The sequence below is a fragment of the Heloderma suspectum genome, chromosome 8 (assembly GCF_057233095.1).
Source record: "Heloderma suspectum isolate Gila_16-S chromosome 8, 16-S_ref, whole genome shotgun sequence".
Classification (NCBI taxonomy): Eukaryota; Metazoa; Chordata; class Lepidosauria; order Squamata; family Helodermatidae; genus Heloderma; species Heloderma suspectum.
In genome coordinates this window covers 1,783,537-1,800,735 of record NC_139465.1, presented here as the reverse complement: position 1 = coordinate 1,800,735, position 17,199 = coordinate 1,783,537, and the positions used below count along the sequence as shown (strand labels likewise).

Below are 17,199 nucleotides of genomic sequence, written 5' to 3'. Positions count from 1 at the left end.
GACAGCTTGAAGCCCCCCGATGGGACAGGGGGAGGCCTGGGCCGTCCCTCCCGTGTGCCAGGCCCCTACAGTGGGCTTCCAAGGCAAGCCCCCGAGGAGCTCTGGGGGAGTGGCACGGGCGGCTTCCTCCTCACCAGGTGCTGAGCATGGGGGGTTGGCCCTGTAGAGCACCCTTCCCCATCTTGGCACTTTCCAGAGGTGTAGGACCAGCTGGATCTGGAGGGCGCCAGGCCCTAGAGGCGGCCTGGGAAGAGACTGGCCCAAGGATGCCCAGCCGTTCCTGGATGAACCAGGATTTGGTTTTGGGCTGCCCAGTGGCTGAGGCGTGGGGCCGTCCTGGGGGAGAAGCCTTGGCCGCAGCTGGAGCGGGGACAGGCCCAGCCAAGGGTTTTCTGACATGGCGGGAGGCGTCCAGCTGTGTCCGGAGCCTTTGTGGTGCTCGTGCCGCTGTCTGCAGGTGGACATGTTGCTTGAGCAGCGACTTCCCTTGGCCACATGCAGATACTCCGTGCTGCCTGCAGCCCCAGGGCCAAGCACCAGGTTCCAAAACGGGGCCCTCTGACCTGCCCTGCCTTGCTCCTTGGCCGTCCTTGGCAGAATCTCTCCGCCTGGGCTGGAGCCAGGCAGCCCTTGCGGAGCTCCGGGAGGAGTGCGCATTTGGGGAGGTGGAGGGTGGGGTGCAAATCGGTTTAATCGGAGCCAGCCGGCTACTGCCTTGACTGGAGCAGCTCCCAGGCCCCCCATCTAACACCTCGTTTGCGGCTCCAGCCCCCCTTCCCCCTCCAAAGGGGCTCTTTGTTCTCAGGCCTGCTCTGGGCACCGGCTGAGAAGCCCTGGGCCAGGGCTGCTCCCTGCCCTCTCCCTGCTGTGTGAGTACCGTGGAAGCTGTCTTTGGATCGCTTCTTCTCTCCCGCCAGCTAGACTGGGAACGGGGCCTTCTGCCAAGGCTCCCGTGGCAGCTGAGACCCGAATTGTGGCGGTACCCAGAACAGGGGGGGTAGCCCAGAAGAACAGGGTGTGCGTGCACGTGTACGCAAAAACATGTTCTCTTGTGCCCACTCTGTTTGACTGCTAAAATGAGGGGTGGGGAGCCTGCCAGGCTGCTGCAGTGTGCAAGCAATGCTCCCCCCGCCCCGTTTGCATCAAAAGGTTCTTGTTTAGGGAGCCTCCCCCCCCACCATGCTTTTACAGCAGAGGCCTGTGAATGTGCTTCCCATTCTGCCGTGCCGGCTGCTGGAGCTGCAGCCGCAAAGAATTTGTCCAGGAAGAAGCCAGACCCAATTCCTCCGCCCCACCCCCATCCAAGGCTGTAGGAAAGCTCTGGCGACAGGGCCGGAGGAGGGCGGCGTAACCCAAGTGGCTGGCTGCTTGTCCCACAGCCAGCCCCGCAGGAGCTCCCTGCCGACAGCTTCCCCAAACTGCAGCCTGCCTTTGCCAGGTGGGGCACCCCTCACACATGATCCCACGCTGCAGGAAATGGAGTGCCGGGGTCCCACATCCAGGGCTGCCCCTCCCCTGCGCTTATCCTCCACACACACCACCTTGCCCTGGTGAAGGCCACACGCCCAGGCCAGTGCAGCCGGCGACTCTGCGGGCGCCGTCCTTGCCTCCGCCTGGCCCTTGAGTGCCTTGCATAGGCCGGAGCGTGTCCTGCCCCCAAGTCCCGTGCAAGCAGCTTCCTGAGAGGGTCTGTCTCGCTCCCCCAAGAGGGCGGGGCCTGTGGCAGTTCCTGTTCTTCAGGAGCGCCTCTGCCAGGAGGGGGGTGCTGTGTGTGGTCAAGCACCATTTCCTGTAGCCATTTCCAGGCCTCGGAATAAGTGTCTGCACAGACAGACATGGCCTCTGTTTGGGCTTCATGAGCTTTTGGGGGGAACAGCCAAGAACCCTGTGGCACCTGAATATTGAACTTGGGGGTTTGGCAGCCTTTGGGGGCCTGTGCGTACATTTGGCAAACTGAGGAATTGTCCTGGGCGCCACCTTCTTAGGGGCTGGACATGCTGCAGAGGAAAGCATCAGCCTCCCGACTCCCTCGTTGCCTCCAAGTGTCTCTGAGCCCCACGTGGGGCCTAAAGGCCTTCATGGGGCATGAAGATGGCAGCCGCTGGAGGCCCTGATGTGGCCTCAAGCGATCCCAGCTGCTGGTAGGAAATATGTTAATTTGAAAGTGGAGGAGCTCCACAGATGCCAAGAAAAGTGTCCGAGGCGCACTGGTGCCTGGTCTAACCATTTATGACCCCAGTGTGGTGTAGAGGTGAGAGTGTTGGACTGGGGCTCAGGGGACCCAGGCTCTATTCCCCACTCGGCCGTGAAGCTCTCTGGGTTACTTTGGGCCAGTCCCTGACTCTCAGCCTGACCTACCTCACAGGGTTGTTGTGAGGATAAAATGGAGAGGAAGAGGACCATATTAGTCACCTTGGGTTCCTTGCAAGAGGAAATAAGGCAGGATATAAATAAAAATAAAAATTGTGGCATAAGCTTTCATAAGCCTGACTTTATCAGACAACCGAGTGGGCATACCATGAAAGAGTCAGCCACAGTAAACTGTTGTTTTTCAGGTGCCACAAAGATGTCTTGGGGATGCACAGACTTTGCCCTCACATTTATGTGGGGTTTTTTTTTCTCTCATCTGGCCTCGACCTTCCAAACCAGGGGTTTTTCCTTGCCTTTAAGCCTACCTGTGCTTAGCTACATGAGCTGCTCCCAGCCCCTTAGCTCGTAATCACAGAGGGGATCAGAATAGGGAAATGGGGGCGTGGTGGTGGTGGTGTCTGTGCATAGGAGTGACTGTAAATAGAGAACCAGAAGTTGACCTGGACTGGGGCTGACTAACCAGGGAAAGGACCTTGGAGTTATGGTGGATAAACTCCATGAAATGTCAGTGAGCTGCAGCTGTGAGGAGGGCACATTCTGTGCTTGGGTTTAGCAGGAAAACTGCCCATATTGCAATACTCTCCTATTGGCCTTCCCCAACCTGGTGCTCTCTGGATGTGTTGGACTACAACTCCCAGCGTCCCCAGCCAGCTGGGAGTTGTAGTCCAGACATCTAGGGGGCGCCGGGTTGGGGAAGGCTGCCTAATACAAATCTAGGATGTGGTCTCAATTATTTAAATTGATGTATGTAGAAGGTTTATATCCTGCCTTTCAATCAAATTATCCTCAAGGCGGCTCGCTGTAGAGTATAGCAGCGCGCGCACAAAACCCGCGCAGCCCAGCGATTCTGGGTCCCCTGGGCGACAGCAGAGGCGGCTGTCCTCCTCCCGCTCGCTTTGGCTGCCCCGGGTCCGCTGGCTGTTGGAGCCGCTCCTGGCAGGGAGGAGGGGGAGCCAGCTCCCTGCAGCTGCTGCTGCTCCCACGGATGGGCAGGCGGCTCTTTGCAGTTCTTCCTGGGAGGGGGCAGGGGGCGCCACCTCCCAGGAGCCCTTGGGCCCCTGGCTGCCTGGCAGGGCAGCCTGTGTCTCTCCTCAGCTCCACAGCCCCAGGGCAGCATCCTGAATGTTCTGTACGCTTCTGGTTACCCCATCTCAGACAGGATATGGTGGCGCTGGAAAAGGTGTGGAAAAATTATTTCTTTATTCATTTGTCACATTTATATTCCACCCTTCCTCCAAAGAGCCCGAGGTGGCTTACATGATCCTCCATTTTATCCTCACAACAACCCTGTGAGGTAGGCTAGGCTGAGAAGTCAGAGACTGGCCTTCATGGCTGAGTGGGGACTTGAACCCGGGTCTCCCCAGTCCAACACTAGTCTAACCACTACATAACACTGCCTCCCCAAAAAGACAACTAAAATAATCGGGCTGAAGTAACTTATCCTCCCCCCCCAAAAAGGCAAGCACTGGGGGCTTTTTCTTAAGAAAAAAAGACTGAAGAGGGAGAAAGTAGAAAGGGAGCCATGTCGCCGCAGAGCTAGACCATGGAACGCGGCGTCTCAGGATGTGGGGTGATGGGGGTCCCACAGATGGCTTTAAAAGGGGGTTAGACAAGGGGGCGCGGGCGAGCCGCCAGCACCTCTTAGCCCAGGACAGCTCAGTAGACGCGCCGGGTGCCAAGGCCGCCATGGCGCCCCTGGATGGCGGTTGCGGGGGCTGGCCTCGCTGCCCCGCTTGGGCTGTTTGCATGCCGCCCCCCCCCCCGCCCGGTTCCGAGAGGCGAGGCGGGAGGTTCCCTCGCTTCCGCCGCCGCCGCGTCCAGAGCAGGAGCGCGTCTCTGGGTCGGGGCGCCTCTCTGCGGAGGCTGCGGAGGGGCCGTAGGCGCCCCTCCGCCTCGTTTCCATAGGATGCGCCTCTCCAGGCCCATCCACCGTGGGCCCGCGAGAGCTCCAGCGGGCACCGGCCTCCCCGTGAGCGCCGACGGGCGCTGCTGCCGGCGGCGGCGGCGCTTCCTCGCGCACTCCCCGGGAGCGCGGCCCTCGAATGGCCCGGCCGGGAATGCCCGGCTCGAGCGGAGCGCTGCGGCGGAGGCCGTGCGCGGGGCCGCGGCGCCCCTTCCCCAAGCCCCGCAGTGCCGCGCGCTGGCAGCCTGGCTTTGTGCGCGGCCGCGGGGACCTGGGCTGCCGCCACAGCGAGGCCCTTTGTGAGGGGCGCGCGGCCAGTGTTTATTTTGCTTCGGGGAGGGCAGCGCGGTGCGCCCCGCCCCGCCGGAGACACAGGCAGCTTGTCTTGGGCGGGGACAAGGGGGGCCTGTGCGGCTGCCGCGCGAGCCGGCGGGCGAGGGGCCACGCGGCCAGGCACCTGCTCGGCAGGCCGCGCTCGAGCGGCGAGCGCCGCTTGTGCTTCGCCAGCCCCGGCTCCAGCTGAGCCTTCGGCAGACCGGCTTTGCACGGGGCCCCCGGAGGTCCCCTGGCCGCGTCGCCGGGCCTGGCCCTCGCAGGGGGCACGTGCCTCCGGGTGACTTTCCGCCAAGCCCTCTCGTTGCGCCCGTTCAAAACGCGCCCGCGCAGCCCGAGGGCGGCTGCTGCGCCTGGCACAGCCGGCGAAGGGCGCGCCGGGGTGACTCGCGGAGCCTGGCCCAGGAAGGGGCAGGGCAGGGAGGGTGTCCTGTGGGGCAGCAGCAGGCGCTTCCTGCTGCTGCAGGGGCGGACTGGCGCTTTGGCGTGGGCCGGAGGACCTGGCTTGCCACCATGAGGCCCCGTGGCCGAGTTTCTCCTCGGAGGGGATCCGTCCTCCCGGAAGAAGCGCTGCTGCTGGCTGCAGAGATGGGAGCTGCTGGCAGAGGAGGCTCAGCAGGGCGGGAAGGGGCCAGGCGCTCTGCACACGCTCTGCGCCACAGGCCCAAATGCTTCAGGGCTCATTGGCGAAGCCGCAGCTGTGCTGCGATGCCCCGAGAGGATGGCGGGCCCAAAGGGCGTGGTGGTGGCCAGGTGAGGGGGCTGGGGGTAAGCGGGCCCCACCGCGAGGGCTCTGAGCGGCTCTCCCAGGTAACGCTTCCCTCCTGTCACCCTCGTGCCTCACAGTGGAGAACAAGCAGCTGACCTTGAACCTGCAGATGGAGAACAAAGGCAGCCTTGTCTCTGGCGGGGAGCTGACGATTTTCCTGGACGGGCCCGGTGTTGACGTGGGAAGCGTGCCGAATGGCAGCATCATGACGGAGGGTGAGCGGAGAGCAGGGAGGCTGACATCTCTGCTGGCTGGGCCTGCCTGGCTGCAACCTGGGCAGTCGCCGAGGCTGGGGCCAGGGGGAGCTGTTCGTGGAGCCAAGGCAGCAGGGTGTGCCCGTGTGTCAGATCTGTGAGGGAGTCTCAGCCAGAAGCCCTCCCTGCACCCCAATCCCAGATGGGTGCTGTCTGGTGGTGGGGAAGGAAAAGCACTCTTTGGATGCTCAGAGGCACTGTTCACAGATGCTTCCTGTGATACTGGAGAACGAGGACAGGTTCAGGACTGAGCCCCGGAGTGACCACTGCTCTTCCACTCCTTTTTGGGGCCTGGCACAGCTTGTGCAGACTGCGTGGGGCCTTGTGCCCAGGCAGGTGACCCTGGCAAGAGAGGCCAGTGAAAAGTAAAGGGACACTCCTGCCCTGGAGAGGACCCCTCTCTTCCTTTCCAGAAGGCGTAGTTGGGGCCGCCTTGGATTGGAGCGTGGTTATTTCTGTATTATATTTCTATACTACTCAGTAGCCAGAGTACTTTGAGCAATTCACAGCAACGAAACTATAAAATGCAGCATGGTAAGGTATGTATATGCACACACTACAGTATAAAAGCAAAGTAAAAACCGCCACCACTGTAAAGATTTAAAAATGCAGTAACAGATTTAAACACAACAAAAACAAAAATGCCTGGGAGAATGAGTTCAGCTGGTGCCAAAACAATCACAACGTAGGCGCCAGGTGAGCCTCTCTGGGAAGGCCTTCCACACACGGGTGCCGCTACTGAAAAGGCCCTTTCCGTAGTTAGCACCCACCTCCCCTCATCTGTTGGGGTACCTGGAGGGCATCTTTCTCGCCTGTCGCAGGCAATCAGAGGAGCCGCAGTTGATGGGAGGAGCGAAGTAAATGGCGGGAGCTAAAGATGGCATGACTCCTGGGAAGAGGGGGGCTGCAGAGGGGGAAGGGAGGGGAACCCCACTTGCCACAGGGCAGGGGGGCGCTTGTGGGAGGCCTGCCAGGGCAAGGCTGCCTTGAGGACATCGGCCCCGCCAGGCTCTGACCTTGTGGCTGAATCCCTGAGGAGCCCCTGTGCGTCTCCAACAGCATCCCTGCTTCAGGCCCCACCCCCCGCCGAGCGTTGCTTCCTCCCACTCGCAGCCTTCCTCATCCCCTGGCTTCAGCCTGCCTCCCCCAGCCTTGGTCCCTCTAGCTGTGTTGGACTGCAACTCCCATCATCCCCAGCCAGCAGGGCTGCTGATGCCCAACACACCTAGGGGGCTTCCGATTGGGGAAGGCAGGCTGAAGGCTGCGGCCATAAAATGCTGCTGCTGCTGCCCCTCCCCAGTGGTATCGGCATGGAGGGCTACAGGCAGAGGCTGCTAGGCCACCTCGGACAAGCGGCCGGCCTCAGTCACTGCAGGGCGGCTTGCCCAGCTGCATGGAACGCCTTAGGACGACACCTGGCCGGCTGTGCCAGGGCTGGGCTTCTGGCACGCCGTGGCCCTTTCTGATCTTTTTCTCGCTTCCTTGCTCCTTCAGGGTCCCAGGTGGCTGGGAGGGACCCCGGTGGCCCGGTGCCATCCCCAGAGAACCGACACCAGGCCCCCAGCACTAACTGCTTTGGCAACAGATCCAGGTAAGGGGCTGCTGACGTGCCGGTTGGGTCATCAGCAGGAGTCCTCAATGGGGACTCCTCTGTGGCGGTTGTGACAAGCGGCACCCAGCACAGGCGGAAGTGGTGGCAAAAGACATACAGGTGCCCTGGAGCCACGGGGCACAGCCAGGAAGGGCTGTGGGCAGCAGAGGATGGGAGGAGCCAGGGCAGGTTTTTAGTAGCCAGGCTGTGCATGCTGGGGAGGCTGAGTGACTGCTGCTGCTGGGGGGCTGGGGAGGCATTTGGCATCGTGGGAGTTGCTGCCTGAAGACGCCGGGGGGGGGTGCAGTTGGGAGTGAAATGGGGTCCCAGTCTTGTCCTCTGCTCTGCTCCTGGTGTCTCGCAGCGCACCTTATCTGGTGTGTGCGGGAAGTGCAGGCGATTGTTGGAGCGGGTGTCCTTTGGTTTTAGAGCTGAGTGCCCTGGAGATGGAGGCTCCTCCTTCCCCCAGAGCCTGCCTGCCTTCTTGCCAGGTGCTTGCAGAGGAGGCCTTGCCTGGGCCCCGGGCCACGCCCTGGCCTGCACTTGCCAGCTGAAGTCTCTGCTGGCCACGCTTAGGGAAAGGCGTGTTGTCTCACCAGCCTGGAACTGAATTTAACACCTCATTTTGCTCTACAGAGGAGTGCAGGATGATCAGCTGCATGCAGCAGGGGGGCGAGGGGCTGCTGCTGGTACCCCCTGTGAGGGAGGCAGAGTGTGGGGCCCCTCACTGCTACCCATCTCCACCCACAGAGCAGCGGGGCCTTGGAAGGAGTGGCAGTGGCAGCCACTTGTCCTGGGCTGCCTGGTTGCTGTCCTGCTTCACTGGCCGGAGGGCCGAGGAAAATCTCTTGCCCCAACCTCTTTCTCCTCCGTGGCATCTTCTTCAGACCTCACTGGCTCTGTGTGCGTGTGCACGTGCATGCGCAGAGCCACAAAAGCACCCCACCAAGGAAAGTCAGATTTGTTCTGCCGAATAAAATGCACGGGGAGAGGAGATTTCCATGGGCTCGCCTCTTGGGCCAGACTTGCTTCTGCGTGCATGTGCATGCACATGCCCGCGCACACACACACGAGACTTTACAATGCACTGAACTGGAACTCCCCCTTCCAAACCCACACACTTGCACATCTGATTTCTGCTATCTCACCTGGTGCTGCTCACAAATTTCCAGGCTGACTTGCTGAACCTCGAAAAGTTGTCTGGAGCCTTAGACCCCTGCTCAGATGCTGAAGCAGAGCCATCAGAGGCGGGCTGAATTCAGGCTGTCCCGAGGCTGTACAGCAGCCGTTGGATCCAGGGCCCAGAAGGATCCCAGAAGAGCTCCCCACGTTAGCCAGGAGAGTCCCACAGCTTCTCGGATGGATGCATCCGCTGGGGCCTGCGCCTTCAGAGGCCCCTGGGCGCCCGATGGAGCAGCCGGCTCTTGCAGAAGAAAGTACAAGACAACACATTGTTAGGGCAGGGATGCCTGTGGGGGCCTAGAGCTGCCTTCCCCAGCCTGGCCCCCCCCAGATGTGTTGGCCTGCAACACATCTGGATGCCCCCAGGTTGGGGAAGGCTGGCCTTGGCACTGGATGCAGCCTCTGAAGCATCCTTGCCTGGCAGCTCTGCGTTGGCTGGCTTTCCAGGCAGTTCTGTGTCCCCCACCCCCCGATTTAATTCTCTGCTTTCAGGGAAAGACGTGTTTTTTCATTATTGCCACTGATGCGGGTGTTGAGGGGCGAGGAGAGAGAAACGTGGTGATCAGTCTTTGCCCCCTGCCTGTTTCTCCCTTGTACCGCATATCCACCGAGCCTTCTCAGCAGGTGTGGCCTCTCGCAAGGGCCTGTAAAACCTTTTGTCTTGGGGTGCCACATTCCCCAGTGAGAAGCTGCTCTGAAGCTAGACTGGTATGGGTGGAAACAGTGGCGGGGCGGGCAGGGCTCCTGACTCCTGCCGGGGTCAGACCCTTGTCAGTCTAGGTGAGGCCCTCACTCACTGTTAGGGAGGCCACAGAAATGGATTTGTTTTCCTATTTGTGCGTTGCTCTTTCTAAAACTCATTTGCACTTAGGGCAGCAGCTGAGAAATGCCTCTGGGAGGGTCACACACCCTTGGCCCATCTAGGCGATGGAGCGAGGAACATAGGATGAAGCTAGGAACGCCGGAAGTTGCCTTTTACGGAGTCAGAACGCCCCCCCCCCCCCCGGTCCATCTAGCCCAGTACTATTTGCACTGACTGGCAACAAAGGCTCGCCCTCTCTCCAGGGTTTCAGGCAGGAGTTTCTCCAGCCTTACCTGAGGTGCTGCCGGGATCAAACCCGGGACCTTCTGCATGCAAAGCAGGGCTCTGCTGCTGAGCTATAGCCCCTCCTGTTTGTCCCTCCCTCTAGTGCCAGCAGCTCATATTCGGAGGCAGCCCCTCGATCACGGGGTCCCATTTCTTGGGGTCACAGCTGGTGGCTCCTCCCGCCCCCAGTGTGTCTTGGGAAGCAGCTTCTGAAGCTCTGTGGGGCAAGGGTGCCACGGAGCCCCTGCTTCTGGGCAGAAGCAGCCCTCGCTCGGCAGCTGGCTCCTCTCACATACTGGAGGAATCTCCCAGGCTGGCGCTGCGAGGGGTCAGCCGTTCCCCAGCTGGGGAGAGAGCGCAGCTCCTGCCTGCTATCCTGTCATGGCTTCTTGTTGGCGTTCGCTGGCAAAGTGCTGTTCGGTTGTCCCTGCCTTTGCCTCCTCATGGTCCTAGAGGGCTGCCCATGAGGAGCTGAGGTGGCAAAACAGGCTTTTCCATGGCAGAATGGGGGTCAGGCTGGGGCGCTGCACTGGCTGTTCCCTGCAAGCAGTGGATTTTCATAGAATCATAGAATGGTAGGGCTGGAAGGTGCAGGAATCCAGGTCAGAGCATCCCTGACAGGTGGCTGTCCAGCCTCGTCTTGAACGCCTCCAACGTGGGATAGCCCACTGCCTCCCCAGGTAATTGGTTCCATTGTCGTATTGCTCTAACAGTCAGGACATTTTTCCTGCTGTTCAGCCTTGCGCACTCTCAGCCCCTTTGGCTTTGCCCCTTGCCATGTGGCTGCTTTCTGGCTCCAGCAGGCCTACACCTACACACTCACGCCAGGGCCAGCGTGGCTCCATCGCAGGGGCTCTGCTCTGCCTGCTGTCTTCCCTGGGCTGTACACAGAGGGGAGCCCCGGGGACATGGAGCACTGGGGGATTGTAGATGTTGCCCCTTTCTCTCTCAAGCAGCCTGGCTCTCCGGCCCTCAAAGCAGGATCTCTGGCGCTTTCCTTGCATGTCCAGGCACAGGGGTGTGGGGACTGGGTCCCTTCCAGGGAGAGGATCGAAAGGGCTGGGCCTTTCCTCTGTCTTGGCTCTCTCCTGCCCTCCTCTCCGCCCGCCCCTCGGTTTGCTCACTCTGTGGGCAAACTGCCCCGTCCCACCCCCATCTGCTCTTCCTGCCGGCTTTGCCTGCTCCTATTTTAAGCAGCTGCTGCCACCGCCGCTGCTCTCGGTACACTCTGCCATGTGACCACTTCTGGTTTATTTCCACACAGCTATTAAAAGACGGTCCCAAGCTAGGATCTCCGTAGGAAGCCGGCCTCAGCAGGGTGGCCTATTTGGGACTGCTCAGGCTGTGCAGCCCGACAGTGCTTCAGAAATGGCCTGTTTGGGTTTCTAAAAACACCCCTGGAGGCTCTGAGCTTGTTTATCCCCGAAGGAGGGATGAGCACGTTGCAGCCTCCTCCTTCCACCATTCCTGGTGATGTCTGAGCAGATCCTGTGCCAAAATCTGGACCAGCTCACACCGTGCACGTTCATTCGAAATGATGTCAGTGTTGCACAGTTATTGTTGTAGCTCTGCTCATTTTGGACCTTGTTTGGCTCTATGAAAACAGAGGGCTACGAGCCCAGTCTCAAGGGCTGCTGGTGTCCAGCGAGGGTGGGGTGGGGTGGGGTGGGGGTGGAGGGCTGGGCTGGGCTGGGACTGGGAAGGCCACGGTTCAACTCCCCATTCAGTCATGGAGCTCACTGGGTGAATTTGGGACAGTCAGCCTCTCACCCTGTCATACTTCACAGGGTTGCTGTAGGAAAAAAATGTGGAGAGGGAGGTCAGCCACATCACCTTGTTGGCTCATATTCAGCTTGTGATCGACAACAATTCCAAGAACTTTCTCGCTTGTAGTGTTGTTGAGCCACATATCCCCCATCTTGTAACTGTGCATTTGGTTTCTTTTTCCTAGGTGCAGAACTTGGCATTTATCCCTATGTAATGTCATTCTGTTGTTTTCTGCCCAGCGCTCCAGTCTATCAAGATCACGTTGAATTTTGTTTCTGTCTTCCAAAGTATTAGCTATCCCGCCCAATTTGGTGTCATCTGCAAATCTGATCAGCATTCCGTGCACCTCCTCCTCCAAGTCATTAATAAAAATGTTGAAGAGCACTGGGCCCATGTATGCTGCCTTAGAACATCCCAGGCCAGGCCCTTGCTCCATCTAGCTCAGTACTGTCCACGTCAGAGGCAGGCAGCCTGGTGCCCTCCAGATGTTTTGGACTACAACTCTCATCAGCCCCAGCCAGCACGGCCAGTAGTTGGGGATTGTGGGAGTTGTAGTCCAAAACATCTGAAGGACAGCTGGTTGCCTGCCCCTGGTCTGCAGTGACTGGCAGTGACTCTCTAGGGCTTCTGAGAAGGCTCTTTCCCAGCCCTCCCTTGGTATGCCTGGGATTGCACCCGGGACATCCTGCATACCAAGCAGGTGTTCAGCCACTGAGCCACAGCTTGAGATCCATGGAGGAAGAGCAGGATAAAACCTCAACCACACCCTCCATTCTCTGCTGCCAAGACTGAATTCTGCACAGTCCCACTCTGTGCAGAGAATGTCTCATCCGGAGAACCCTCTTACCTTTTTTTTTTTCATTCTGGCTTCTAGCCCTTAGGGCTGTTGATGGGAACTTGACAAAACCATGTGTGAGTGCAGGTGAGAGAGAGAGCAGGACTTGCATGCCCTGCACAGTTCCTTGTTGCCCCCTTCCATGTCTCAGGAGCAAACGGAACTGTGCAGAATAGATACCCACTGAGTCAGGCAGCAGGACCCATGCTGTCTTGGCGCAGAATTCGATGTGGGTATGGAGCAGACAGGCCAGCATCCCACCTTCTGTCATAAGAGGAGAATTCGGGGCAGGGGTCCAAGTGGATCTCAGGAGATGCTCCTTTACCATCTCTTGCCTCTTTCCTTCACAGAGCACACAGACACGCATCTGGAACGGCCAGGCAGAGCATGGCCAACAGGGAGCAAAGCCCGAGTCCCCGAGTGTCGCCCCAGCTGGCAGGCAAGAGCCAGGGCACCACTGTGAACAGCGCAGGTGGGAGTGGGGCGAGGGGGCGGCCACGTCCCTGCTGCTGCAAAGAGGAGGGCGCGTGAAGGCACCTGCAGCCCTGCCTCGACTGCCCTGCTCTGTCTTTCCAGTGAACGGAGAGCCGGCCAGGTCTGCCCCCGATGCCGAAGAGGTACCAGCTGTGCCCCCTGCGGCTGTGTCCAGCGTGACCCCCAGCTCGGACACAACTCTGGAGCCAGCCGAGGCCGAGGAGTTGACCCCTGGCTCAGCAGCCCAGCCAGCCAGCCAGGCCCCAGAGATGCTGCCCCCCGGGTAAGTGGAGCCCTGCTGCAGGGCCATGACATGACTTGGGTCAGCCAGCCGATGCCTTGGAGAGGAAAGGGGGAGCTGGGGCTGGTTTATGCATACCGTTCATGGTGCATGGTGGTTGTCCTTCGATAGTCCGATAAATAACTTCAGTGTATTTATAAACTTAAATATAGAGAGAACTTCTGTCTCCATAATAAGGACTTTGATTTGCTGACTCTCTTGACTCATCCACAGATCAGTCTGTTTCTCTCTGTAACTATGACCAGTCTCCTGGCCTACCTTGCAAAGCTGGTGTAGAGATTCCTGAGACAGTGTCTGTGAATCTCTTTCTCCATTTAAGGAAGGGCTACGTGAACGCTAAGAACTGTCAGTAGAATGTAGAATATTTTGGCAAGTTCTGGGATTTTGAGAAGGAAGGGAGCTAGGGTCAGGGGAGAAGGCACAGGTTTGTGGGTGCCCCATTTGGGATCAGGGCCTGATTACTCGAGGTAAGCGTCTTTGTCCTGATCCCCTTCCTTGGCAGTTTTCTCTTTGTGGAGGGCTGTGTGTATTGGGGTGTGGTTCTGGAGGGCTCCTTGCCTCCCTTGCCTCTTCTGCTCAGCTGGCCCTCAACCACACCTGTTACCCTTCCTCTCCGGCCCTGCGATGTGGCCACTTCTGTGGAGTCTTCCTTCGTGGCGCTCCCCAGCGCCTCCTTCTGACTCTGGGTTTTCTCCAGCGGCCTCCTGCATTTCCGATGAAGGGAGCCGTTTGTTTGCCTTCTGGCCTCTCAATTCAGAGCCTCACGTGTGTTGCTCACAGGTAATTGGGTGCCAGAGCTCAGTATGCCTTTATGTGGGGTGTGTGAGCGCTACTGTGTTCAGGCCTCAGCCGCTTCCTGTTTGCAGACTGCTGGAAAAGTCCAGGCCTCTCAAAAGCTCTTTCTTCCCCCCGGAGCTCCCCCTCCCCGCCGTGCCTTCTGCTCACATACTGCAGTGTGCTGTGGGTCCGGGAGGAGAGGGGGCCTCTTGGTTGATGCAGAAGCTCTCCTTGGGCGCAGAATGTCCTGTTGCCTGGTCTCCCGCACCCTTCCTTTCAGAAACTCACGGCTGGGTTTGTGGGAGTTGTGCGTGGGGGAAGGGACAGTTGTGTGTCTTGTGTGGTCAAGCCACATTTCCCTTTGCTGCTCTCCATCACTGCCCGTGGCTGAGGAGGCATCCCGGTGCCTCTTGGGGCAAGGCCCTGGACGCTTCCAAGGCCCAGCTGGGTGCACACGCTGCCCACGGTCTCCAGCTCCTTCTCTTCCTGGCAGCCCAGGGGTGCTTTGCTTGGTGGCGGTGAGCACATGCTTCAAGCCCACCCCATTTGCACGGGCAGCCCATGGGGGAAGCAGGGTGGTTGTGGGGCAGAGGGCTCCCTTCACGCTGCTCTCCTCAAACATCTGCCCTCAGCGTGGCCAGCACAAAGGCTTCATTACATGCTGCTGGAGTGGGGAGAGCTGGAGGCTGTGGGGTGAAAGTAGTGGGGCTAAACTGTTCCAGATGAACACCCCTTTTCCTGAGAGCCATGCAGAGGCTGTGAGCCGGGACCAGAAGGGCAGCAGCTGCTGCTGCTGCTGCTGCTGCTGCTGCTGCTGCTGTGCAAGGTTCAGATCCTTCGCAGGGGAGTGTCCCACTGTCATGCTCACAGACATGCGTGCTCCTCTGTCGCTCTCTCTGGGTGGACAGCAGAGCAGACGCTGTGTCCTCCCCCCACACGCACACACCCCGCATCTGGTTCCTATCAGTGCTGCTTCTGCAGCAGGGACAGCGGTCCTCATTAACACGGCATGTACACCAGTTCGCGCCTCGTCTCGCACGCACAAAGAGGCGCATTATGCTCCCTGGCAGCAGACACAGGCTGTGGTTCCTGCATAAGGCAGGGCGTCTTGCTTGGATGGCAAGGTAACCCAGCGCTGCTGCCGTCTTGCTACAGCAAGCCTTGTCTGGTGCGGCTGGGGTGGAGGTAGCCGAGGAGGCAAGCAGGCTGGCCGGCCGGCCAGCCATCTTCCTGGGCCAGGTCTTGGCTTTATCTTTTATTGATTCATCATTTGATTTGATCAATTTATATACTGCTTATTATAAAAAGAAACCCAAAGCGGCTTACAGTACAAAATCAGGCAGTAGAATACATGATCATGATAAAATAAAAATAGTTGTTAGCTGAAACACTGAAATGAGAAAGCTCAGAACACAGCAGTGAACAAACTGCAGTGAACAAACTAGGCAGCAGAATTGTTCAAGGAAGACTTGGGTAACAAGATGCGTCATCAGCAGGAGTCTAAAACATGCCACATTTGACGCCTCCTCAATACCAGGGTGCAGTGCATCCCATGTGGCGGGTTCTGCCACGGGGGAAACCCACGCCAGATTACAATCTGCAGGTTGCGGCACAACAAACAAGGCCTCCTCCGATGACCTTAGCGATTTCACGGGTCTCTCCTGGGGAAGGCGATCCGCCGGGTCTCCCGATCCCAAGTTGTTAGGGCTTTATCTGCCTACAGCAAGACCGTGAGCTAATAGGTAGCCAGTGTTGTTGTTTCCACGCTGCTGTAATACATGCTTGGCCAGGTGCCCCACTCAGCCTCGATTGGGACCCTCAGGTGCAATGAGGTGGCCACACTCGCCTTCCAGCCAGCTCTGCCCCCTTGCTGGCCTTGCCAAGGCACGGGCTGTATATTACCCGGGAGGGAGGCCTGGTGCCGCCTTGTGCTTTGGAGCGGAAGGTGTTCCTGCTGGTTGGAGTTTGGCTGGGGAGGTTTTAGAGGCAGCTCTCTGTGCATTCTGCATCTCCACAGTGATGCTTCTAAAGCATGGAACTCATTCTTGTCCATCCTGAGAATCGAAATTCATTTGTACAGTCAAGGCTCCAGCACGTATGTGCTTGAAAACAGGCAGCCAGGTCTTGAGGAAGGAGGTGCCCAGCCAGGCTTTCAGGTGGTCGGGGCGGCCTCTTGATTTCCCCATGGCTGGCTGACACAAAATGAGCAAAGATACGCAGACGTCTCCTGGACAGCCGTGCCCCCTGCTGAGGTGGTTAGGATCCCAAAGTGTGCCTAAGCACCCTTGGGTCTGGCCGGACTGCTGAGGTGCAGTGGGAGAAGGTCCTGGGTTTAGAATTCTGGGGGCCTGAATCTGTGCTCGTCCAGACAGTTCTTGGAGCAGCTTGAGTAAGTGTCAGTAACCCAGTTCGCATAATCACCATGGCTTAAACAAGCCACGGTGGCTTGTTTGAATAATCACCACTTAGGCTTGGCTTGGAGTGTCCTCTGAACCCAGGTGGCATGGCTTGTTCGAGGGTTGAACAATCCCAAATAACAAGTGGGCTGTTGCTGGGTTACTTGATGATTGTTTAACCCTGAGCAACCCATACCGCCTGGGTTTGGACGACAGAAGCCGTGCCCAGGCAGTGATTATTCAGAATGCATGGCTTAGACAAGCCACTGTGGCTTGTTTAAGCTGCAGTGATCGTGCGAACCGGCATCTGCCTCACAGGGCTGATGGAACAACAGATAAGAGTTGTAAACTACTTTGTGTGCTGACAAATTCTAGAAATAAGAAATAACAATAAACATTGCCTTGACCAAAAATGGGACCCCCCTCCATTCCACTGTAACCCCCACACCCCACCCTGTGCCTCTCTTTCCCTCAGGTGGGAGCAACGGGAGCTGCCGAATGGGAGGGTCTATTACGTGGACCACAACACAAAAACCACCACCTGGGAACGCCCTCTTCCGCCAGGGTAGGGGCTCTGAAATAAAGGAGCTTTGTGGGGTCTGATTTGTGGACAAGCGAGTGCAGAGTGTCCTTCAGCAAGGGTGGGGCGTGGAAAGCTGGTGGCCTCAGCAACAGGGATCGGAGCACTGGGAGGGGGCAGGGGGAGTGAAGGCAAAAGTGTTGTGGATCTTCCTTCAAAGGAAGGGCTGGGGGGGGGGCAGGAAGGAAACGGGTCTATGGTCCCATTCAGCCTGCCGTACCTGGTGTGGCGTATGTGGATCATGACCTCTTGGAGGCCATCTGTATGAGGCAAACCAAGAGTTCAGCTGCTCAGGAGAGGTGGTCCTCAAAGCCAGCTGGTGTGCGTGTTCATTTGTTTGCTTATTTAATTACACAAAAAAGTGTATCTCACCCTTCAATCTGAAGGCTGTTGGAGCGCCTTACGGGGGAAATGCAAATAACAGCATTAATGAGTTAAAACAGCAGCAGCACTGTCCCCCAAAACACACGACCTGTAAAACTCTTGCATTAAAACAGAGTTTAAATAGTTAGCATGAAATAGCCTGGACAGCAGCATTGGAACGACTGCCGTCTGCTCCAGGTGAGCTCTCCCTGGGGAG

General features: G+C 58.5%; 1 protein-coding gene across 9 annotated transcripts in view; it reads left to right on the top strand.

The window, feature by feature from the left end:
* WWP2 (WW domain containing E3 ubiquitin protein ligase 2) overlaps positions 1-17,199 on the top strand; it is a 45,758-nt gene that overhangs the window by 8,482 nt on the left and 20,077 nt on the right. For 5 of the 9 annotated variants that reach the window (XM_084812484.1, XM_084812482.1, XM_084812479.1 and 2 more), the window contains 5 exons: positions 5,453-5,590; positions 7,124-7,220; positions 12,442-12,563; positions 12,668-12,848; positions 16,515-16,604. In XM_084812484.1, the coding sequence (XP_084668610.1) occupies positions 5,453-5,590; positions 7,124-7,220; positions 12,442-12,563; positions 12,668-12,848; positions 16,515-16,604 (628 nt within the window). The remainder of the gene's footprint in view (positions 1-5,452; positions 5,591-7,123; positions 7,221-12,441; positions 12,564-12,667; positions 12,849-16,514; positions 16,605-17,199) is intronic. The other 4 variants (XM_084812485.1, XM_084812483.1, XM_084812480.1 and 1 more) reach the window with 2 other exon arrangements.